This window comes from Syngnathus leptorhynchus, chromosome 2 (genome assembly GCF_054491065.1).
Source record: "Syngnathus leptorhynchus isolate UIUO chromosome 2, UIUO_Slep, whole genome shotgun sequence".
NCBI lineage: Eukaryota > Metazoa > Chordata > Actinopteri > Syngnathiformes > Syngnathidae > Syngnathus > Syngnathus leptorhynchus.
In genome coordinates, this window is record NC_141196.1 from 18,042,758 (window position 1) to 18,067,140 (window position 24,383).

The following is a 24,383-nucleotide window of genomic DNA, read 5'->3' on the forward strand; positions in this document are numbered from 1 at the left end:
ATATTTTTAATCTGTGCAGATTTACTTATTTTCAATCGTTCAAAATCATCTGAAGCATAATGACGTGGTACAAAGAGTAGCAGTAATTACAATATAAATGCAAGCCCTGTAATAAATAAGCATAGCCTTTCTATAGGTACAGTGCATTTTGACACTTCTTTTGTAATATTAGTATAAGAAACACAACATATAAAAACTTCATGGACCACCATTTTGTTCATCAGTAGTATGTTACGTCAGCAGTGCTTTTTCACCTGGTTTGCATACAAACATATGTTTACATCTTTTTTTGAGTATTCAAAATACATTTTTATGGGTTCTTTTTGTGTTTAAGTCCACTAGAACATGAATGTAAACGTGTGTTGTTGCTGGTGGTGGTCCAGTTGGCATCGTCTATGCCTTCCATTCGGAGAGCCTGAGAAGAAACGTGTGCTTGACACCAAAGTGCATATTTGTTGCTTGGGTTTTTAACTGGAGCACCATCCTCCGCAGTGTAAACAGCAACTCGATCCAGGTCTAAAACACTGACGGGATAAATCCCAATTGGCTCCTTTGGAGCAGTAATGGCAGAGGCGGCATTCAGGATCTTTTACTTCTCGCCAGCGTCAAACGCCGGCCATTTTAAACACTTGCCACAGTCAGAAAGGTTTGTCGATGACTGCAACTCCTGTACGCAGCACAATGAGCAGAGCGGGGTTGAGGGTAGCGGAAGGGAGTGTGCACCTCAGATTAAATAAACCTTTTATTCTTTGTGGGACGAAACATTTGCCAAGTGCAACTACAATTGCCTGGTTGAATAACTCCAATAAACACATTCTGAGTGTGAAGTTAAATAAATACAATTTGCCTCATCTAAAAGTATCAATGAATGTCGACGCTCCAAATAAAAGGCTTTTGATGGAAGGAAATAATCTTATCGTCGTGGTGAACGCTTACGAGACGGCACGTCAAACTATTACGTTTACACCTGTAATATAACGGAAAAATCAAATGTCTTTCATATGCTTTATTTGCCTTTAGTTTAGTTTTCAAAACGTAATCCCCTATCTCAAATAAACATGATTTGAAGTTTAGAAAGTACTTAGTAGCTCATGAATAACAATCATGTCAGGGAATTTGAATTCAAAATTATGATTTCAATAATTGCCCACTAAAAGAAGTGAAGAGAGGAAGTTTCTCAAACAGCAGCACCGCTCAGAAACAGGAAGTGAATAAAAGCTGTGTCTCACCGGCATAGCTGCGTCCATTGCTCATGTTGGTGGGAACCAGGCTCCACTTGTCCACGGCCGGGTCATAGAACTCCACGGAGGAAAGGTTGCACGAGCCGTCGTCGCCTCCGATCACGTAGAGCAGACCGTTGATTGTGCATACGCCTTAAAAACGGACACGCACGCAACAGTGATACAATGCTACATGACAATGTTGATTTAATATTGCTGTGAGACGACGACGTCCTCTCACCGGCATTACGCCGACACATGTTCATGTCGCACACGGGCCTCCACGTGTTGCTGGCTGGGTCGTAAACCTCCACGCTCTTCCGCACTAGGGGCCCGTCGTGGCCGCCGGCTGCATACAGCTGCCCTCCCAAAACCCCCACACCTGCAAAGACATTTGTTTGTGTTCACATGTTTCAAGTAGGATGACATTGCAGTTGAAGTGAGTGAATGTGTGTTGGTGTTTTACCTGCTCCACTGCGGCGTGTGCTCATGTCAGCGACATAACCCCATTGATCAGAGACAGGGTCATATTCCTCCACTGTACTGAGACACTGACGTGAAGCTCCGTCGTAACCCCCCACAGAGTACAGCTTACCTGAGACACGTGCTCACACATAAGTCATGTGATCTTTCTCTCTCTCTGAGTCACACATGAGCACATAGAGGTGTTCGTACCGTCGATCACGCCGACACCAACGCTACTACGCCGCGTGTTCATGGACATCACGTACGTCCATTCATTACTTTTTGGGTTGTACACTTCCACTGTGGACAGACCTGTACGCAACACATGAAAACATGACACTGGACAAGTTTCTAAAAGTCTATCATGCATGAATGTCGATGTCCGAGTTGTGCACCAGTCACTACTGCTATTCAAAAGATGTTTAGTGAGCAAATGACAGTGAGTGAGTGAGTGTACCTATGCTTCCATTAAAGCCTCCCACAGCGTAGAGCAGCCCCCCCAACATGGCCGCCCCCAGGGTGCTCCGTCTCTCCTGCATGCTGGCTGCAGGGCTCCACTGATCCCTGGCGCCGTCGTACACATCCACCGTCCTTTCGCGCAGAGAACTGTTGAAGCCGCCAACCGCGTACACTCGACCTGCTAGCGACACCACGCCTGTACATGACACACACATATATCTTATCTTTTGGATCTATATATATTTCTTAGTTTCTTCTTCTCAATCAGCAAAAAATCTTAGAATCACTTTTTTTTTTAAATATATTGTCATAATAGGGTACAATGTGGAAAGTTTCCGATAAATCCTTCTTGTATTCGCAGTGGAGTGAGTATATGACTACGTTTACACTGCAGGGTGTGATGCCCAATTTGTATTTTTTTGTTAAAGTCAATCATATGATGTACTCATTGACATTACGCAACACACACCTGCTCGGCAGCGTCTTGACGGCAGCTCGGCGACTTGATACCATCGATCTTCTTGGAGATCGTAACATTCAACACTACGGATGGCTTTGGGAGCCTGGCCGCCCACCACCATCATAACCTGGCCACACACAACGAACGGTAAGCCACAGATATGCACACATACGGGGTGGTCTGTGTGAGCACCTTGGGGATGCTGATAGGTGTGCGCGGTCGCGTCCTGTCTGTCTTGATGAGGTGTCTCTGGTCCGCAGGAAGGAGGTGATACTTCATGGCCTCAATGAGGAAATCCTTGCAGATGTTGTTGTTCTTGATTAGCGCCTCTTCTTCTACGATCTGAAAGGGAACCATATCTTGGCAAAGGGTGCGATAGTCTATTTACGGCTATGCAGGCTCCATAGAAGAGGAACTTATTTTTGTGTTTGAATCTCAATCTTGGACACAAAAGAAAAAAGAAAACTAAATAGGAATACAAACAAAATAGGACATATTGTAAAGAAAATGTTTGCCTTGACTTTCTCTTTCACATAACTTCAAAACCCATCCCACAAATGTATCCTTAAGAATAAATGGTTTAGAAATGATTTGATCTTGCAGCAGAAAGTTTCTCCAAATAGCTTTTATTTAAACTTAGATCCTCCCCAACATACAAAGCTTGTCTCTTAGCGGAGGGGTCTCACTTCAACCTATTTTCTTCACACCAACGTATTACCTACTTCGGGAATATCTTGTGGCATCTTAGTGTGTTTCAGAAAGAGTACAAAAAAAGTGTTTCCCAGAATAGCTAGGATAAGTTCCGCGGAACAATAACACCTCTAGTTTAATTCATGAGTAGTGAATCTGGAATTTGCAAAAACGTCAACTGAAAGACCTTCTGTTCATATGTTTGAAGGCATGGATGTTGTGTTGACGTACCTGAACCAGGTAGTCCCTGGAGAGCAGTGGAAGGCGAACGTGTTCCATCAGTTTGGGCATGTGCTCCACACGGGCGCTGTCTTGTTTGATCCACAAGATCATCGCTTCAAACACCTACAACAGCCGGCAGGGGGCGACCAAGAAGAGCACAGCTAAATCAGTAAAGAGTTTTATACAAACAGGTAAGGGGTTTCAAAGTAGGGTTTAAGGCACAGGTGTCAAATTCAAGGCCCGGGGGCCAAATACGGCCCACTACATCATTTTATGTGGCCCGCAAAGACAAATTGTGCATCAAATTTGTGTCATTACTAGAATTGCAAATTGTCTTCATTTTTAATATCTTTTTTTTCATTTATATTTGACCAGTTTTTACTCGTCTGATTTGATAACGAGTTATTTGTCAGTTTGTTTTGTGGCTTTTACTGTATATAATATGAGGTGCTCATACATTTATTTGGGTTGACAGTCATAATGGCCCTCTGAAAGAAGCTATGACTACAATGCGGCCCGCGAAAAAAAATGAGTTTGACACCCCATGTTAAAAGTATGGGCGTTTCTAGTCTATGCACCCCTAAACTGAGTCTCAGCACCGCTAAAAAAAAGTTAAGATATCAAAAAAAGCTGTGTGACCTTTATTAGCAACTCAGAAACCAACAAAACCGTTTTTTGAAACACGGCTCCCCAGCCGACTGCATCAAAATGCTTTTGCTGAATCGAATCCCTCCCACCACACACTCTATCTGCACAGATCATTACTCTGCCTTCCACTGTTATGGTGTGAGTAAAGTTCATCTTTCATTGATTCATCCATAAATCCCCAAGCCTACTAGTCAGCCTCTATTTTATTAGATTTTTTTGTGCGCGTGTTCTCACCTTCTCTTCGGTGGGCACAGTGAGCTTGTCGCTGGAGAACAGGCTGCATACCTGCTGCAGAGACAGAGATGCAAACTCCTCACACTGGACCACCTCGGAGAAATGCTGCTCTGTGAGATGTAAAAACACACAATTGATGAGATTTACAAGCGCATGATATGCAGTTGAAGCTCCAAATTGGAAGCCAAGCCGCTCTGACAGCAAATGAATAAATGAAAAATGAGCAAATAAAAGTACTCATGCACAAAAAGTCAAAGAGAAAACAAAAATACTGAAAGCAGTTTTGCAATAAAGTTGCATTTCTGGCTCCTTATTTAACGTGACATTTTTTTAATGCACTTTTTGTCATTTTTAAGACGACGAGGCGAATATCTTTAATATTACTACTACTGTGTTCTGTGGTCTACGTTGAAAGTTCCATTTGTAGACAAGTAGCTCACCGGCGTATGCGTGCGCCTGTCCAACAAGCTGGGTGCATGTGTGCACGTCTGCGAAGGCTCGGATACCCAAGCAGTTGGAAGGATGAAGCTGAGACTGCAGGAAGTCACAGCATGCCTGACGCACATCCATCAGCTGGAGGAGGCTCGCTGCTGGCAGCAGAACCTGAAAAAGAAACGCAGAAAAAAGTAGCATAATTTGGAGGTGGGTTGTGGTGGTGCTTTTTCTGGAAGGGGGGGTGCAGGTGTCACTGTGTCGCTCTGTTTAAGGCTTTCTGTCATTGTGCTTCCTTTTCAGATTTTTTTTGTGTGGCGGTAGCACAAAATAATGAATAGAATCCAAGGAGGAGCAAGAGGGCATCACAAACAACCACCAGACACTAATTGCATGTTAAACAGGGCCAAGTAAATAGGACGGCTATCCACTAAACACATTAGTGATGGAGGTGCACTCGTGAATGAGGCGCACAACTAACAGTGGGAGGATTTCCCGTCTCTCTCCATGAGCACACTTCCTGGACTAATAATGACAGGAAGTGTGCAGGCTGCGAAGACGTGATCGCACGTGCGTACACTGCTGGAATGAAAAAAGAATTGGTGGGTTTTCAAGCTAAGAGGTAGAGGCTCTTTCATATGGAGCCAGCAAAATTTTAAAATAGTGGATTCCCTGCACTAGGAAATTACAAATGCCAATCAAAAACATGATGGACAAAAACAGTTTCCAAACTGATGATGTTACGCCCGTATTTTCTGCACCATAAGGCGCACTTAAAAGCGTTTCATTTCCTCAAAAGCCGAAGGTGCGCCTTTTAATAAGGTGCGCCTTTTAATAAGGTGCGCCTTTTGCATGGACCGAATTCCAAAATTGGTAAATGTTGTCGTGTGGTTCTGAACCAATCAGAGGACATTACGTTTTGCGTAGACCGGGGCGAGAAATCAATCACCTCACCTGTACATTGTCTTCAGTGACTTCTATCTGAGCCGTGTAGATGTAGTCCACCAGCTTGGTGAGGGTGGGGCCATCCACCTCACCAATTTCTACTCGCTGGGCCTTACTCTCACTCATGTCACCTACACATGCACGCACATGTACAGACACACACACACAGGTAAACAAACACATGACCATCAAAGCACACAAACAGAAAGGAGAGAGTACCTGTGAACATGGCACAGAAGTAGGGGCTGGAGGCTGCCAGGACCACCCGGTGCGCTTCCACCGTTACATGTCCTGCAACCAGCTGGACATCACAAAGCATTTTCTTCCTGATGGACACCCAAAATGGAAGTTGTTAGAGTTTTGTCTTTTATGGCGATGCCTCAAATTTGGTAGCAATAGGAATACATTCCTAGGACCACTTTGTATATGAAGGACACCGGAAAAGGGTCAAAAGACCAATTCTGTGCAAATTAGCAATCTCACTGGTATGATTATTTGAGACTTTTGTAGGTCTACTAATGATAGACCAGCTTTTTTTGAAAACTCAACTGAGCCTATTGAGCCTAAACCTGTAACTTCGGAGCAAGATTCCCTCCAGTCTCTTTTCAGGCATGGCATTTGTCGACTTTTTTTTTGTAGGTCTACTCATGATAGGCATGCAAAATAATTGCCTGATTTTATGTAAAACTACTATTACAATATACATCTAAATACATTGATTTAATTTATAACCGTTCGTTTTTTATTGCCCGTGTAAAATCAACTTGCAACGTGTGCAAACACTCATGGTTAAAACAAATGGGGTAGATGAAAACAATAACATACTTTCTAAGGTCATTCATGAGCTGGAAGGCTTTCCTCATATGCGTGTGGTTGAAAGTCAGCATTGTGCCATTTGCTGCCATGGACTCTTCTTCTTCTGGCTCGGCATGGCACATGGGATGCGATGGGACCTCCACACTGGGAACGCATGACACGGCGGCTCTGGAACCATGACACAGATTTACTTTATTTCCACAAATAGTTACCACAGGTGCTAATTTACTCAACTGCTGATGGGGAGAGTCATTTTCAAAATGATGTTAGCAGTAATAGAGTCCATGACAACTGAAAGAGGAATTTAAGAATTACGGCAGAAAGAAAACATGGAGGTAAACATTGCAAACTTCAGACTTTGTCTTTTTGCCCATGCATTTTTGGGGCTTTTTGTAGTTCTAGCAATGACTACCAAATTTGCTATGTATAGTAACTGCAGGAGCGGAATTTACAAATTCGAATAGTGAATCACCCTAAAAAGTTTGCTTCCTGTGTCTTTTTGAAACTTTTTTTCTTCTACTACTAGTACTCCTACTTTGTACTACTTTTCGTGTATCTATGTACTCTTGAAAGAGATGTATACCAGATTTCATGTGACGTTTAATTTAAGTAAATGTCCCTCAATAGGATGCTTCAAAGCAAAATGGCTCACTTGCTTTCTCATTTCAGTACGGCTGCTTGACATTTTTTTACAACTAAAAATTTCATCTAAGTGTAATAGCCTTCCGGGGGAGGATTTTTGAATTTGTGTGAATGAACAAAATGACACAAAGGCTCCAATAATAACGCTATTAGGCTACATTTAATTCAACATCCACCAGGGTTACTGTTTTGTTTTTTGTTTTTTTAAGTACAATGTATAATGTGCAAAAAGACAATGTTAAAACAGAATTCACAAAATGCATATGCACGAATGCAAGTGATCAGAATGATAACCACGTCTGCCTCAATCGTGAACCCGAAAAAACCGTTACCTTTGAAAATACCTTGACTCACACCCTTAAGTTTGAGCCACTGGCTTTCATTATTTGTCAACATTGAACGTGTTACCCAATTGCTTATGGGTCCAATCCCAGTTGGGACACTTGACGTAATATTTTTGTTGGAAAAAAAAAAAAAGCCTTTTTGAATGTCAAGTTGAGCAACGTTAGCTATTAGCACACTTACCTTTACTACACCCACAACCTTTATTATTTATCAACATTGGAAGTGTTCCCCAGTTGCGTATGGATCCGATCCCAGTTGAGACACTGTACGTAATATTGTAATTGGAAAAATGTCTTTTGGGGGGTCAAGTTGAGCAACGTTAGCGTTTAGCACATTTAACTTTACTACTCGCACAACCTGACTGGAATTGTCGATCGGGTATTTAATGTTCGGCCGTGTCTAGAAAGGAGCTTTATGAGGCGACATGTGTCCCAAAACAAAAAGAAGTCACATTAGGGAGCAACTTAGCACGTTAGCTCTCGTCATCATTATCATCATCATCATTATCAACAATAAAATGCTAGCTTATTAGTGGGAGGATGGGGGCTTGTGCCCCAAGCAGGAAGCGCGTTTTCTTTGTACCACATGACATGTGATTTGAGGACGTATTGTCAAAATGAGGTAATAATAGTGTTATTTGGAAAGACATAAACAAGTCTAGAGGGGAATTATGGTAAGAACTCACCCCGGCGACACATCGTCCATCCTTGCGGAGTCCCCAAACGCAACACCACGGGCCCACAGCTGCCCACGGAAACAGAGATCGTCTATTCCAGTTTTGTGACCACTCTGGCCACTTTATTTCTTTTCTTTATTTATTACGTACGCTGAATTCCGTTACATATCCAAAGACAAATTGAGTCAAAAATATATAGTACATATATACATTTTTCGAAAATTACATAAATTATGTCCAAACCACATTACTTACTAAATAAATAATAGCTGAACAGACTGACTGATTTTTCATTTTAGTATTGCATATTAGTCACAAATTGTTGAAAAAAGCAAAGAGCAAGAGTACTACGACTTGAAAATCTTGTACAATCTCTTAAGGTTTTTCACAAACAGCATGCAACTATTTGTGAAAAGCCTTAAAAGATGTACTTTTGTATGATTTTCTTTACAAAATTAATAACCACAGAGGACTAGTTTGTGCCCTAAAAATAGCTTCATTGGCAAGTAAATAGCTACATAAAGTCTAATTGCATTAGCATGTGAAATAGCTAATGACAGTTCATTTATTTGGGGAAATAGGAAGTGAACCTATTATTTCAGGATTGTTGACCTTTTACATTAGTTAAATTTGCACTTAAATGTCAGTTATTTTGATTGTATTATTTTAATTTAGAGTCATGCTACTGTGGGGTTTAATTACCAAATAATAGTATACTACATTTTTTTAATCTGATGACATGCATTAACTGATTTTGAGACTGCAGCACAATTAAATTAGCCATTTATCTTACAATTGAAAACTATTTGGTATTTCAAGGCATAATGAATGCTGGAATTGAGACTGCAGCACAGAGAAAAGTGCAATTTCTCTCCATTTTGTTTCCAGCTCAAATGAGCACGTTTTAAAACATTGAGTGAACTTTGGATTTTATACACTTTAGATATCATTGGCAATGACATTTAATAATTTTGGACAAACTGACACGCACTTTTTGTATGCAAGTTCAGTCAATGTTAGAGAATCGAAGCACGTTACCACTAAAACATTCTAGTTTGAGATGGGCCTACTTTCCCGTGGGTTCCGCCCTAAACTCTGGAAAATAATTGCCACCTGTAACACTCAGTGGTCATCCCGAATTTTTTTTCTTCATTGTCCGTCGGGGTTTTATAAAAATCAACCAATTTCCATCTCTTCTCAAAAATGGCGATCGATAAAAAGGGAGATGCTGCCCTCTGTGAGGCAGTGGTTAAATAGCACCCTTTAGAAAATGTACCTTCAAAACGTTGAGATTTTCCGAACATTAAAAACTTTAATAAAACCAAACATATGTATGTGCTAAACAGGATTTCAGAACAGTTTTAATCTAAACAAACATTAAATCAAAGCTGACAGAGGGGGGAAAAGGGTTTGTCTGCTTCAGAGGGAAGAAACACAAAGTCAAGCGATTCAACTGTCACGCTGCCTACAAGTCGACATAAAAACCCTGAGAGAACTCAGGAAAGAAAACCAAAAACAATCATAGACGCAAGAAAAAGTGACAAACGTGTCCGTAATCACATAGAGCGAATGACAATGTTTCATCAATAATTCACAATTCAGTTGTAGTAGTAGCGTCCGTGAAGAGGAACACGATGGACGGGGAGGAGGTTAATGGTGGGTAGTCTCATTCATCCGTCGGGGGGGGGGGGGGGATGGACACCTCTCCCAGACTCAGAAGAGGAGAACCCCCCATACCCACCTCCTCCGTGGTGGTATATATTCAAGTTCTCTGGAAGTCTGAACCCCTTTTTCACCCCCACTCCACTCCCTCCCGTGACCGTATCAAAAGTGGAGGGAACTTTAATAGCCGCCTCCGTAGCCTCCTCCTCCTCCTCCTCCGCGGCCATAGCCGCCTCTGCTGTACGGAGCACTGCTCCGGAACGAGGTGTAGCTTGCCCCTTTCATGGCGCCGTAGCCGCTTCCCCCTTTCATGGCGCCGTAGCCGGAGTGCTGCTGTCCGTAGCCCTCCCCGAAGTCCCCGTTGCTATACCCGCCACTCATGCCACTGTCGTAGTCTTCGTAGCCCCCACCGTAGCCTCCAGAACTATAGCCGCCGCCGTAGGTTCCTCCACCGTAACCGCCGCCTCCTCCTCCTCCTCCGTAGCTCCCGCCGTAGCTGCTCGAACCGTAACCGCCTCCTCTTCCTCCGCCGTAACTCGACATTGCTCTGCCGCGACCGCGGCCACCGCCACCTCGACCTCCGCCAGACATCTCCTGCTTGCTCATGGCCTTCTTCACCTCCACCTTAGTGCCGCTGATAGTGTGGAACTTAGTGAGCGCAGCCTTGGAGGCAGACTCGCTGTCCTCGAAGAAGACAAAGCCAAAGCCCCGCTTCCTACCGCTCAGCTTGTCGGTGATGATTTCGGCCTTCTCCACCGGGCCGTACTGAGAGAAGTAGTCGCTGAGGTTCTCGGACTCCAGATGATCCTTGACACCGCCAACAAATATCTTTTTGACGTTGGACGACGCGTCTGTGTTGCTGGCTTCCTCCCGGGCCACGGCCCACTTGAGCTCCACGTTGCGGCCGTCAACGACATGTGGCCTGGACGCCATTGCTGCGTCGGCCTCCTCCGCCGTTGTGTAGGTTATGAAGCCAAAGCAGCGCGAGCGACCTAGCATCTGGTTCATGACCACCACGCAGTCGCTGAGGGTGCCGAATTGCTCGAAATAGCCACGGAGGCCATCGTCCGTCGTCTCCACGTTCAGACCTCCGACAAAAAGCTTTGTAAGTTTGGACGACATGACTAGATTCGAGCTAGGGAAGGTGCGACACACCGTCCCTCTCCTTCTTCAATGAGCGACGAGCGGGGCGGGACGTTTTGACTCGCGCTTTCATAAAACGTTGCGGTTGCTGATTGGTCAGTTTGAAAACTGGCGACACCCTACCGCGGCGATGAGCCAATCACGTTCCGTGAGACAAAGCTTGGCGTCGCAAAAGATGTGGGAGCGCGAGTCCATGGCTCGTTTGCAGCCTCGATTATTTCAATGTCTTTCGGTCGCGCAAATGTTGCTGTTGTAGACTCTTCTATCATTTAGTCGTACATTAGGTTCCCACTTAGAATTACAAGTGTCCATTTATGAGCACCGATTCATTTTCTAATTTAAAAGGTTTTACCAAGGGGAGTCATTCTATAGTGTCAGAATTGGGTTTAATACAATAACTACAGTTACATTTCTTTTGGGTATCTTACCGTTATTTAATTTCCAGTGTAACTTCACATTTATTCTAATCCCAAAGTAATGGTTTAGCCCATGTATGATACGGTGCGACCTACACAACAAAGATATATCAGCAAGTACGATACGAAATGTAGACTTTCGATGTTCACATTGCACTTGGAAAACTTGCATTTAAGACATCACATCTCCAGACTTGTAGTCCTAAAGCAATATAACAGAACAGCAACATCCTCCCCGTGTAAATAACTGACATAAGGACATCAGTGTATTGGTCATAATTTATTCTCAGATATATATAAAAAACGATTGTCATTAAAAGAAGATTATGATGTTGAATCCCCTTGAGCACCACAATCTGTAATACAAACAACGACACGATTAAAGCTTTTAGCACAACAGTTGTCTTTGATCTGGCAAAGCACCGCTAGTTAAGTCCCGAGATCACCTGAGAAGACTGCACCATGCACCAGCCGGCTCTGCTCCGCATCGGCACATCCGGGGTTGTCTTTTGCCTTCTCCTTTGCCCGGGTTACCATTGCAACCTGGAAGGGGGGAAAAAAAAAAACAGAGAAAGCAAATGAGATTGTGTACAAATACTTTTCGGCAAGAGACACCAGAACACCACCACTTCTGTTGCCATAGTTAAGTTTTTAAATGGTGGGAAAATTTGAATCCCCTCCTCCCAAGTCATTAAAAACCTACTGAAATCCCGACCCAACCCCAATGGCGTTTTACTTAAGGATTAGCTAGGATTTGAGATGGTATAATATGCTTCCATACATGGTTGACCAACACAGAGATAAGATAGGTTGTTTTTACATACCTAGTTGGCTGGATGTTGATATCCTAAAGAGATATTTCAGACTCCTATCACAACCGACCCCAGGTAATCAACAGGGTCCTGACGTAGCCTACAAACAAACTGCTACGGCTATTTTGGCTGGGATATCCTACTGGAATACGTGTAAGAACACCTAAATATAGGGATAATCAACAGGAATGAGCAAAAATGATGTGTCCACATAAGATAGTAAATATATATAGATATTCATAAATGCGATATGGTTCATAAGTCACATTTAAGTAAGAACATGGTCAAACCCTACATAGCCTACATGCATTGGCTGCGGGCAGACGTGTATTTTTGAAATACACCCACCTGACTTTAAAACTGGGAAAAGAGGCCCCCCCGTGTAACTACAAAGCTGACCTGTGGATAAACTTGATTAATGAGTAAAGTAAAACTAAGCTATGTGGTGTAACCTTTTATTTAAGAATGAACATACAGAATAAGTTTCTTCAAACAGTAATGAATTGTTTTCTGAAGAACATGAAAGTACACAGCATACATTTGGATATTGCTCTACAGGCTGAATGGGAGGAATAACAAATTGACGCAAAATTGCCGCTGAGACGCCAGCGAGAATGAATGCGTGGTCGGTTTTAGAGCATAAAGAGAGAGAGAGAGGGGTGGGGGTGGGGGGTAAACAAAAGCAGTGCGTCTCCCGCCATCTTTACTGGGGGAAAACGTGAGTCTAGTCACAAAATGGCCTTGTGACAACAGTTAAAAAAAATATTTAACAGATCAGAATGTGCTCACGCCCACACTGGAAACAAAAAATGCATCTAAAATATTAAAATAAGCATAATAAGACAAGCCTACATTCAGCTTTTAACAAAGGGTGAACGCAAAAGGGTCTAAATGTTTAGACGTCAGCTACACGAGTAGTACATACAAAATGGTGATAATCTGTATTTTATATCTTGTATGTATTTTAAGTGTCCTAATTTGTTTTTAATTTGGTATTTTTTGGGAAGTGACCTTCCTACCTGTTACGGGGCTTTGAGGTCTTCATTTTGTTTGGGGGTGGGGGGTGACCCCCCCCCCACCACCATTACTGAGTTTTGACTTTTGACGTCCAAATCCACGGCTGGAGGTATGGTCTGGAGGGATGTTCGGATGACTTGTCTGGTCTAGTAGCCGCCGTAACCCCCCCTGGGGTAGCCGCCACCACCACCGCCGCCGCCGCGTGAGTAGGGGGCCGGGTTCCGCTGGCCGCCGAAGGGTCCCTTCATAGGACCGTAGCCAGAGGATTGTTGGCCGTAGCCGCTGCCGAAATCGCTGTAGCCGTTGCCGCCACCGTAGCCGCCCTGGTCGCCGTAGCCACCCCCGTAATGTCCTCCGTAGCCCCCGTAGCCTCCGCCGCTGTTGTAACCTCCACCGCCATTTCCGTAACTGTAGTTTCCGCCATAGTCTCTACTGCCGTAGCCATTTTGGTTAGCCCTCATGCCTCGGCCGCCTCTACCTCTCGGGGACATGCCACCCCTGCTGGCCGCCTGCATCTCCTGCTTGGTGAGAGCCTTCTTTACCTCCACTTTGTGTCCATTGATGGTGTGGAACTTAATCACGACGGCTTTGTCGGCGGCGTCATGGTCGTTGAAATACACGAAGCCGAAGCCTCTCTTCTTCCCAGTGTCCTTCTCGGAGATTACCTCGGACTTCTCGATTTGGCCATACTGGGAGAAATACTCGCTGAGGTGATCCTCTTCGATGTCGTCTTTCAGTCCGCCCACGAAGATTTTTTTCACCTTGGCGAGAGCTTCAGGTTTGTTGGCGTCCTCTCGCGACATGGCCCGCTTCACCTCGACTGTGTTGCCGTCGACGGTGTGCGGCCTAGCACTCATAGCGGCGTCGGCCTCCTCCGTCGTCGAGTAGGTGACGAAGCCGAAGCAGCGGGAGCGTTGGAGCTGCTTGTTGACCACCACCACGCAGTCGGTGAGCGAGCCGTACTGCTCAAAGTGTTTGCGAAGCCCGTCGTCGTCGGTGTCTACGTTGAGGCCGCCGACAAACAGTTTACATAGCTGGTCGGACATGTTTCAAAATGGAGATTTAGTATTACCGCGGAAGAATTGTTAGCCACGGTGCCTCAAATCTCAAAATGGTGGACGGGGAAACCAACGCAGTTACATTTATATTGAAGCACCACTTACGTCACGCACGCTTCGACTTAGGCACCGCCCTATTTCCGTTTTTATTTTGTTCATGTCAACGTGCCCTTTAAAGATGTTAAAGGTACCTCGATGAATTGTCTTTATGATGATTTTTTTTTAAAGAACTATCGTATGACATTTTCAAAAGTTAACTTAAACTGATTGGATATTTAAGTAAAAAGAGAACCTTTCTTCATTTCGACATTCTAGTTTAGCTGACCTGGTCAAGAAACCATCATTTTCAACTTTAACCATAGCTTGAAAAACATAACTTCAGAGCTTTTCACTCAATCTTGAAACTGCAATTTGAAACTCTTCCCAACTCTGACATGAAATAATAAATTGACACTCTAGGGATTGTTTGTAACCTCAACATACTTCTACACCCTACTTCTTGGCGGAAACCAACTCCCAGTCTTCAAGCCTTTATTTGAAACCCTAACTGGCTTTAAATCTTTTTTGAAGTCTTAACCTTGGATTGAATTTAAACCATATTACACAACCCTTGTTTGAAAAGCTAACCCTGGCTAGAAACTGTACCCCTTTATTTGCAACCCTGATTTGCTCTCATAAGACTGGGCTTGAAACACTAACCAAAATCTTATTCTAAAAAATGAACCCTTTCTTGAAACCCCTATTTGACACCATTTGGGGGATGCACAATACACACACGAGTAATGTACAATCAGCATTAGAGGAGTTCTCGAAAAATGTCTCCCCTGAACCCATAACGTATGAGAACTCCTGGTTTAAAACCAAAACGTTTGTAAAACATCTCCAAAATTGTTTCAATGCGATGTATAAGTTAATTCAATTTACTTCATGAGCATGACACGGTTGGAGGTTTACATATTATCTCTATGACTTGCTATGTTTTGCCTCAATTGTAGGTTTCAGGAGATGCAGCAGAAAATTCAAAGTGAAACGGAGTCAAGTGATGAGCAAGCCACACCCTCAAATCACAGAGACACAAAGAAGGCAGCCAATTGAAAAGAAAGACTGGTAAAATCTTTATGAGGCATATTTATGACGAAACAATCATCTTCACCTACGTCTAGGAACAGAAACACACAAGACGACAGTCCACAAAGCAGCAACTCCTGGTTTGTCACAGTCCCTCAGTCAGAAAACTTGAAATTAAAAGTCTGGTTTACGTCTACGTTGTGGGGATTTGAAAACTTTTTTTAAAATTTCATGCTGAATTTTGTGCTTAGTGTTTATCATTATCAATCGAAATGATGATGGGGGGGGGGTCACATCTCAAATTCATGACTGTTTCACACAATCCTTTTTTCATTCCAAAATAACACATATGGATAAAGTATTGGAACACGTAAACAATTAAATCAGTCAGAAGTTAGACCAAGAGTGCTATAGTTCAAGATATGTTGGGTCACCATTTTGCTTCCGAGTGCACAAAACCAGGTCCCATGGGAGCGGTGTGAAAGAATGAGCCCGTTCGCCCCCAATGGCAAGCTCCTGTCCCCGATACCAAGTGTCTTTACAATTTTCTACCCACCTTATAGTATGGAAAATAACAGTGCCCATATAGACACGTATCAAAACACCTCACTGGTCCCTTGTTTCGTAATTTCCAAAGATTTGTCAATTTATTTGCTTTTTGTAACACAGTGGTTGAATTGTAAAGCAACATTGTGTAGCTCATTTATTCTTGTTCCACTATCATAGGACTCCCATCGCGAGTGAAACAAGTTAAGCCGGATGGTGAAAATGAATGTGAGAAACCTTACATCGGGCCAAAAAAACAAAAAAAGGAAGATCAGCCTTATCGCCAGAGACACTCATGAGTTAGTGTGTGATCGTAGAAAATAAACGGTCGTTTTAGTGAAAGCAGGAGGGGAGTTAATTAAACCAGAGGAGCAAAATACTTGTTCAGTCGCATCCCCACCTGCCCCCTACCCCCTACACAATGATGAGTCACCAGGAGCTGTGAACAAAGCCTATCTACTATTTACATCTCTAATGCAGCCCTGATGTGGCCTTTTAAAGCCATGTAGGGAGGTGGAGGCAATGTCAGAGGCAACAATGTAGGCATGTAACATCATCCAGCCTCCAGCAAGAAAAACACATACAGGTACTTTGCTACCTGACAGGCATGTTTGCCGAGCTAATCTCTGGACACCAGTCTTGAAGGAAGCATCCTGGTATCCGTGAGAGCCAATGGCCAAATGATTGGAAGGAAGTGAGGGACACGGATGGGATGTGCATATGTAGTTTGGGGGGGGGGGGGGGGGGGGGGGGTAAATCTTGTGGCATTTTTGTTGGGTTACAGCGCCTGATCACATGATGTAGACCTTCTCAGCCTGAGAGAAGCTGAAGACTTCTTTGGTTCTGGGGCAAATTACTTTGTCGTCTTGGCGGATGGAGAGTAAGGACTGCCAAAGAAAGACACAAAGAAAAACATTTGAATATTGTTTAGTGTACCTTTACCTGTGTAGAAGTACCTCTCTTATGTACTAGGGCGTCACAATTTTGGAAAATAATCTAATTGTGATTTGTTTTCCCTCTCAAAACTCCGATTGGGATTTAATTGTTGAGTTTTTTTTTTTTTTTTTTTTTAAAAAAAGGATCTTTATATATATTTTTCCCCCAAACAAACTCAATTTATCTTTATTCTAAAAAGCGCAGTATATATAATATTAGATTAGGGATTGTCAACCGGTGGTCTGCGACCCTCTAGTGGTCTGTGGCGATATTGCAGGTGGTCCCCAAAATTGAAAATAGAAAATCCATCCATCCATATTCTGTACTGATGGTCCCCACGGGGGTCGCGGGCGTGCTGGAGCCTATCCCAGCAGTCAACGGGCAGTAGGCGGGGGACACCCTGAACTGGTTGGCAGCCAATCACAGGAAAATAGAAAATAATTGTAACATTTTTCAAAATAAAATTGATTTATTATTTAGACTTGATTTATTTTCTCGCTAATTTTGGGGATCATTTACCCATCCAAATTATGTCCAATGTACCTGAGATTCCCAAAATAGATGTACCATATTTACCTATTTTATTGTCTTTGTAGCCATCATATTTAATGTACACAATCTAATCTAATCTACCATAAATGTTCTACGTTACACACTTTTAATGTAGCATTTTGACCAAATTTACTGTTCCCATTCCAGGTTGTGTATGTACTCACATTGTATCCATACACATATCCGTTGGGAAGCATCATGGGGGGGTTGTTCTCATTCATGACCTCGCCGGAGATCTTGCACACGAGCCTAGAGTTGGCGCAGTGGGCCATGGGCAGAGGTTGAGCCAACTTGTTTAAGGACTTGCTGCACACGGGGCAGTCGGGGTTCTTGGAGGTTCCATCCTCCTTGTAACACTGACTGGAAAGGATAATTAAGGTTCACACTTCTTTACATGCAAATAATTTGAGTATCTTCCCTCTTGCCATTACAATCAGAAAAAGCCCCGTTATGGGATATCGCCAAAATGTAAGCCTTTGAAATGTAATATCATTAGTTAGTCAAAATAGCAATTACTATTATGTTATACGTTACTTATTAACATGCTACCAACATCACTGGTGCTGTGCTGTATTGTGTTGCTCATCTCCAGTAACCCACCCATTCTAAGAGCTGTAAGCACAAAAAATCAGTTTAAATCCCCCTACGTGTCAAGCCCACAAAAGAATACGGCGTCTTGATGGCAGACAGCCCGGCCTGTAGGGTAATGGTGAAGACAGAGTTGTTGCCCAGCTGATGCAGTCGATAGTTGTCGTACCGGAACTGCTGGATCAGCATCTTCCAGCGGGCTGGATCTAACAGATCCTGAGAGTGTCACAAGATTCTCACATGAAGTGTTCGGGACCAGGTCACATGACTCCTGTCCATCGTGTGAATGTTACCTTGTACGGGGAGATGTGTGTGTCTGAGGGGAAGGCCAGCATACCCATCACCTGCCGTACTTCGTCCAACTGTCCCCCCTCGGCTTGGCTGAAGTGTTTCCTTGCATGTCTGGCATGGAATCGGCATGTGGTATTAATGAAAGCACTTAATAATACCAATATTGCAGTATCAGAATACCTGACGGCATCCATTCGCTTGTTCTGTCGGATGAGCTCGATGAACTCCTGGATTCTCAAACTGAACTCCAGACAACTCTGCACAAACAAAATCAGATCATGTCTATTAACGTGACATTAGTGACACCTAGCGGTGAAATAGAATATACGTAGTGCAACAGATAAACATCTAAGTCAGGGGTGCTCATTACATCCATCGCCAATCTACTACTAATGGTCGATTGCATGACATTTAAAATATATATATATATATATATATATATATAGACAAAAACTTTTTTTAAATTTATGTAGGCTAGAATCCATGCCATCACTTGATTGACATACAGGTAAGCAATCAGAATGAACGGCACATGCGCAATAGACGGTGTCCCCCCCCACCGCAGCAAGTTTAACGGCCACACATACACAAACGCAGCGCCAAAGCTAACAAGCTAATCAACGCATGACGCATCAACGCACGCACTCGCGTTTTTGTAGTGGGTAGATCTTTGTGACATTTTAAAAGTGCAAGCACCACTGATCTACAGTGGTAAAATTTGGGGAAAGTTATTTTTCTATACAACTTTTATTTACCACAATTCTCATGTGAAGCTAACATGTATCCTGTTGACTTGATTATCTAGTGGACAGTATGATAGGACTCAGGTTCTACTTATTACCTTCATCTTACGAAGGCGAGACTTGTTGTCATGGCACCAAGCTAGGCAGGTCGCCGTCTCCTGCCTTTCCAGGGACTCCTCCACCTCCTTTGCTGTGAGGAACATCTCGATGTTGACCAAATCCTGAAAAGTTCAAGACTTGAGTACGCATTGCCCAAGACAGGTGAGCAGCGCTTCAAAAAAAAAAAATAATAATAAAAATGGCTGACCTCAATGCCGCTCTGTCTCGCCAGCTTGACGGCTGTGTTGTAGTATCCGCAGCGCAACAGGTGCTCCACCATCATGCGGTCCATGCGTTTCTTCTTCCACAGATTCACCGAGGCCGGCTGGTCGCTGCTGTGTTCCTTCAGATGCTCGATGCGCCGCTTGCACAGTTTGGCGCTCTCATCCTCTGCCTGGATGGACTCAGCTGCCTACAAAAAGATGCGCATTGAATTGAGCTCGATTTACTAGTGATAGCAAATGGAGCCTCGTGAAGCATTGACAGCTCATTCGCAATATTGTCTCAAATGGTTCGAAGTGTCCAAGTTGGGAAAAACACTGACCTGCAGTGGACACGTTTAACCATTGCAAATGAGCACACATTTTACCCATATGCTACTTTTCTTTATTAAAACATTTTATAAAATAATGACTGTTTTTTTTTTTAAGGATGTGAAACATACTAATGGCATTTCCATTCATTTCAAAGGCGAGCGCTGATTTGATACAGTGGAAATTCAAGTCACAGACAAAATTATTATGGAAAATTACCTACTATTTGGTGGATACAAGATCTGTGCACCAATGAGTCCTAATTTCTTTGCGCATTCGACTGCGCATGTCAAATCGATAAAGTATCAGTACTTCTACTTCAGAACAGAATGTGAGCGCTTTTGCCACCTCTGGTCTCACAGAGCAAATGCTGTGTCCACATAAACAAGCGCTTGTCACCTTTCGTTTCAGTGCGCTGAGCTTCTCCACGACGCCGTCCAGCAGGGACACCACAGAGTCCACCACCGGGAAGCTGCTGAGCGTCTTCTCCAGCTCAGCCACCACCATGGTCACGTGACTTGTCTCCCTGTCGATATTTTTTTGGGCAGCACGGAATCGCTTGTTGAGTGTCTCGTAGGGCACCTGAAAAATGGCAAACGGGGAGATGTTTGAGCACCTTGACGCAAGGAGGGAAAATTCGTGTCAAGTCAGGATGAGCAAAACAGCTTCTCAAATAAAATCTGTTTTTCTCTAGCAAATATTTCATACATTTTAATAATGACCACCCCTTGACTTATAGGAAAGGAAAATTATAATGATGACATTCAATTTTATTTTTTTTCAAGCAAGCATTGAGACTGTATTTTTACCCCAGCATTAACTTGCGCCAACTTTTACAGAAATAGCGGGAAAAATAATTTTCTCCTGGGAAGAATCCCATTTTGATTGATTCAAAACTATAATATTTCCAACAAGCTGTATCCAAATAAATAAATAAAAATAATTGATTATATAGATAATAAATACATAAAATAAATACATAATAAACAATCGTCCGCACTGCTGGGCCCAAAAAAAAAATTATAAGAAGACTCATCAAAAAAAGCATGTATTTGTAAGTTATAAATGATGACCATTACATATTGAAAACAGCCATCAACTGTTCAGCTCTGCAACCCATACACACACACTCATGTAAAACCCTACAGGTGAAGCACTGCAATGCCGGCAAACTATTTGCAGCTTTGAAGCATTTACTGCAGTTCAAAGGTTTCCAACATTTGCAACGGCTAGGGTCTCTTTGACATTGTCGATGTTCAGCATGATTGACCCTTCTGTCTGCTTCATTTTTTGTCATATACAGTACATACATTGTCATATACATCTGCACATACATCACTTTCTGACTTAAAGGTCAGAATTCTCACTTGAAAGTAAGATTCTGAAGTTCAGATTTGCATGGACACTTGCAAGTTCATTTTGCACATTTGTGTTTTACACAAGTCTGATTTTCTTTCCTTGATGAACAAAAACAACACCAAGCCTGGAGAAAACACATAATAATAACAAATAAACAACTCAAAATGAACAGTATTAACATTTTTAGAAAAATCTGTTACCAATATAGCCACCCTTCTTTTTAATAACAGTTATAAGACTTCCATTCATGGAGTCTGTTGACGATTGACTTTTGTGCAGCAACAACCACAACCTCGCAGACATTGTTTTTCTTCAGCATAAATCTCAAATTTAGAAAGGGCCCACAAGTTCTCATTTGAATTTTGGTCGGATGAAGAAGGGGCCCACGTCATTATTCTATCATCTTTTAGGCCTTTACCGGCAAGCTGCCAAATGAAGTATTTTGATGCATGCGATGGAATATTTTCCTGCATAAAAATCATGGTCTTCTTGAAAGATGCTAACCTTTTACCTGGCATTTGATTAATTAAAATTAATCTTTGTTTTAATTTTAGAGTTAATTTCAAGCCCACGTTCAACTCAAAAAGGTCCCACCAGCTCCTCTTATATAATACCAGCCCATACCAGTAGCCAGTCTCCACCTTGGTGTCATCTGATTTGAAGTGGCCGTTACTGATCTAGCCACGGGTTCAGCTGGTCCATCAAGATTCACTCACCTCATCAGTCCATAAGATCTTTGTAAAATCTGTCTACTGATATTTCCTGACCGAGTCTTGACGTTTTAATATGTGTGTCTTGTTTGGTGGTGGTCAGGTGTCAGCCTACTGTATCTTGGCCATGTCTCTGAGCACTCAACACTGGTTCCTCTGGGCACTCCAGGTAGAATGACGAATCGAAATATGGAAGCACTTTTTTGGGAACCTCACCTGTTCATTTATGTCACACTAGCTGGGGTGAACAAATATTTGAGTGCCTGAATGTGTTTACCATTTTTCAATAAAGCAGAAATGCACTGTGGCCATGTCTATCCTTGACCACCTCTGAGAACATTAGCTATTAAACACTGGACATTGTCTTTCTGCCTGGCTCAGCACCATCATGCACACTAATTTCTACTCGAGTCTGCCTTAACATCAATCGTGTGGAATAAATATTACCACAAAGCTCCGTGGCAGATATTGTGCTTCAAGTTTGTTTTTTTCATGAATATATATGTGTAATTTGAATAATCATTGCAGTCCTACAAGGAATGACGTTGAATTGAAAGGAGGAGCTTCATTTAGTCAAGCCATAACCTTGTCTAATAGAAATAAAGCATCAATAAGCACTTAGAAACCTTTCAGGGTGGGCAACACTTACTCACTGACTTTGGCTGTAAGTTTTGATCCCTATCTTCTTCTACATGCAGGAAGCTCCATTCTTTAATCGAACAAATAAAAGCTAGGGACACTGGAATAGCGTTCGCCTGCGTTTCAATGTCTCACACATGAATCAGCATGTTAGAGCAGACTGTAACAATTGCCACAAATTTCAACCACTGCATTCCAAATGCAGTTTGCAAGGCTATTTGTACAAATGCAGATTCGCAGCCGTGATGCCAATTTGTTCCTCCAACATGCCTGCAGACGTGTAGCCCCATGCACCCCCATTTGCTACCACTTCTACTCCTAAAATGGATCCCATCATCGCCAACCCCCCTCTGACTGCAGCATCGACACACAGAGACAGTCGACCCAGCCAGCCCTCCTTCAACATAACACATACAAAGGCTGATTTAACATGTGATGCATGAACTTGCTACTCACAACGAGAGATCCAGACTTGTGTGCGAGGGGCGTGAATGGGAGGACGAAGATGATGATGAGGGAGGTAATCCGGGTTTGGTGTCGCAGCGAGAGAAGAGCGGCTGCTTTCATTTCCTCTCGTTGGCCATTTTGTGAGGAACATTCGCGGAGAACAGGGGTCGTACCAGCCCCCCTAAAACCGGAGCTACTCCACTACCCACGCCCCCCAACCAGACTAACACGAGTGATTTCAGCCGATCTCCCTTTCAAATGGTTCGGATTTGTATGCCACGAATGCTTGCTCTTTGAGCCCTCGATGATAGCCCGAGATAGATGGTTCGACCGCGCTGCCGTTCGCTTTCCAGCTGACTGTCAAAACGTTTCAGCGTGACGCCATTTTACGACAAGAAACACATTCCACCCCGTCGTCCATGTTGAATAAAGGGGGGACGCCATGTTACACTGACATGTCATTTTAAAGTCTTTATTGTACAATTTAGTGACAAGGAAGTCTCCACAAGTTTGTCATGCGAAATCGTGGCACCTGTTATGTGGGTAAGACAGACGTTTGATAGCTTGGCTAAGCTATCTCGGCTAACGTTGAAATCCCGTCAAGATTGGTGTCAAATTCGTCAGAAACCAGCGTATCTCTCCATTACCCCCGGTTACCTCGTGATAAGCGCCAAGGGGTCGCTCGGTGTCACTCGACATCGGTAGTTTACCTTGAGCGTGGGGTATTCTTGTACTTTAAGAGCCATGGAGAGTTGAGATGCTGTCTCTTGCACCGCCATCTTGGTTTTGTGCGTGGGGCTTTCAACTGAAGGCTTGTTTGTGTGTGTGCGCGTGTGTAGTGTACATGTGTTTGTGTATGTGTGTCTTTTTTTCTTTTTTTCTAATGCGTCAGCATGGCGTCGATCGCTCGCGACCGCCATCTGGAGGAACGGTGGCAACATTAACACCGCTGACCAACAGATATTTTAATTTGACTAGTTCAAATGAATTTTTACTAATTGAGCATAGGATAACCGAATGTTAAGGTAGAAAAATAGAGATCCATTTTAAAATGTCTGCACTCTATATTTTAAAATGTTTCTCTCCAATTCTTCCAATTCTGCCTTGAAATCATAACCCTGACTTGATACATTACTTTGAAAATCCAATCCTGGGTTGAAAGTGCACTTTCAAACCTTGACCCTGACTTAAAACCCTTCTTTTGAAACCCAAACCCCAGTCCGAAACCCTACTCCAACGGCCAAACCCAGCTTTAAAACCCTACTGTAATTTAAAACCACAACCCAAATTAATAACCCTACTTTGACACTCCAAATTTGACTTGAAACCGTACTTTGGGACTTTAATTCTGATGATCAACGACCTTGCTTGGGAATCCCAACTGTGCCTTGAAAAATGTTGAAACCCTAAATCTGCTTTAAACCCTAACCGTGTCTTGAAACCTTACTTTGAAACCTCCATCATGGCATGAAAGTCTACTTTGAAATCTTAAATCTGACATCAAACCCTA

General features: G+C 43.0%; 4 protein-coding genes across 13 annotated transcripts in view; all 4 read right to left on the reverse strand.

Annotated features, from left to right (window-relative positions):
• The window catches only part of klhl3 (kelch-like family member 3), an 8,362-nt gene extending 3 nt beyond the window's left edge, over window positions 1-8,359 (reverse strand). Inside the window, exons 1-16 of one of the 9 annotated variants that reach the window (XM_085905566.1) lie at window positions 8,264-8,359; window positions 6,826-6,882; window positions 6,601-6,781; window positions 5,995-6,101; window positions 5,785-5,906; window positions 4,839-5,001; window positions 4,399-4,508; window positions 3,526-3,639; window positions 2,797-2,946; window positions 2,614-2,731; window positions 2,143-2,340; window positions 1,896-1,997; window positions 1,687-1,815; window positions 1,462-1,602; window positions 1,230-1,373; window positions 1-667 (exon numbers count right to left, since the gene is read on the reverse strand). The exon at window positions 1-667 is cut by the window's left edge and continues 3 nt beyond it. In XM_085905566.1, coding sequence (XP_085761692.1) covers window positions 639-667; window positions 1,230-1,373; window positions 1,462-1,602; window positions 1,687-1,815; window positions 1,896-1,997; window positions 2,143-2,340; window positions 2,614-2,731; window positions 2,797-2,946; window positions 3,526-3,639; window positions 4,399-4,508; window positions 4,839-5,001; window positions 5,785-5,906; window positions 5,995-6,101; window positions 6,601-6,781; window positions 6,826-6,882; window positions 8,264-8,276 — 1,878 coding nt within the window. In that variant the 5' untranslated portion in view covers window positions 8,277-8,359 and the 3' untranslated portion in view covers window positions 1-638. Of the gene's footprint in view, window positions 668-1,229; window positions 1,374-1,461; window positions 1,603-1,686; window positions 1,816-1,895; window positions 1,998-2,142; window positions 2,341-2,613; window positions 2,732-2,796; window positions 2,947-3,525; window positions 3,640-4,398; window positions 4,509-4,838; window positions 5,002-5,784; window positions 5,907-5,994; window positions 6,102-6,600; window positions 6,782-6,825; window positions 6,883-7,758; window positions 8,175-8,263 lie in introns of those variants that run through there. The other 8 variants (XM_085905568.1, XM_085905564.1, XM_085905565.1 and 5 more) reach the window with 8 other exon arrangements.
• A 1,181-nt stretch (window positions 8,360-9,540) lies between these two features.
• On the reverse strand, window positions 9,541-11,120 carry LOC147061101 (heterogeneous nuclear ribonucleoprotein A0-like). Its single transcript, XM_085905576.1, has one exon. It carries the CDS (start codon window positions 11,036-11,038, stop codon window positions 10,097-10,099), a length of 942 nt encoding a protein of 313 aa, XP_085761702.1. The 5' UTR covers window positions 11,039-11,120; the 3' UTR covers window positions 9,541-10,096.
• Window positions 11,121-12,728: 1,608 nt separating this feature from the next.
• Window positions 12,729-14,473, reverse strand: LOC147061102 (heterogeneous nuclear ribonucleoprotein A0-like). Its single transcript, XM_085905577.1, has one exon. It carries the CDS (start codon window positions 14,348-14,350, stop codon window positions 13,451-13,453), a length of 900 nt encoding a protein of 299 aa, XP_085761703.1. The 5' UTR covers window positions 14,351-14,473; the 3' UTR covers window positions 12,729-13,450.
• A 980-nt stretch (window positions 14,474-15,453) lies between these two features.
• Window positions 15,454-23,751, reverse strand: maea (macrophage erythroblast attacher, E3 ubiquitin ligase). Of its 2 annotated transcripts, none has more exons than XM_085905575.1 (9): window positions 23,584-23,751; window positions 20,118-20,300; window positions 19,394-19,597; window positions 19,185-19,307; window positions 18,524-18,600; window positions 18,346-18,454; window positions 18,135-18,268; window positions 17,629-17,824; window positions 15,454-16,863 (listed from the first exon to the last, which is right to left on the reverse strand). In XM_085905575.1, the coding sequence occupies exons 1-9, from the start codon at window positions 23,650-23,652 to the stop codon at window positions 16,768-16,770; spliced, it is 1,191 nt and encodes a 396-aa protein (XP_085761701.1). In that variant the 5' UTR covers window positions 23,653-23,751; the 3' UTR covers window positions 15,454-16,767. The 2 variants fall into 2 exon arrangements, with proteins under 2 accessions (XP_085761701.1, XP_085761700.1); XM_085905574.1 differs by lacking the exon at window positions 23,584-23,751 and adding an exon at window positions 22,883-23,541.
• Between the last annotated feature and the right edge of the window lie 632 nt (window positions 23,752-24,383).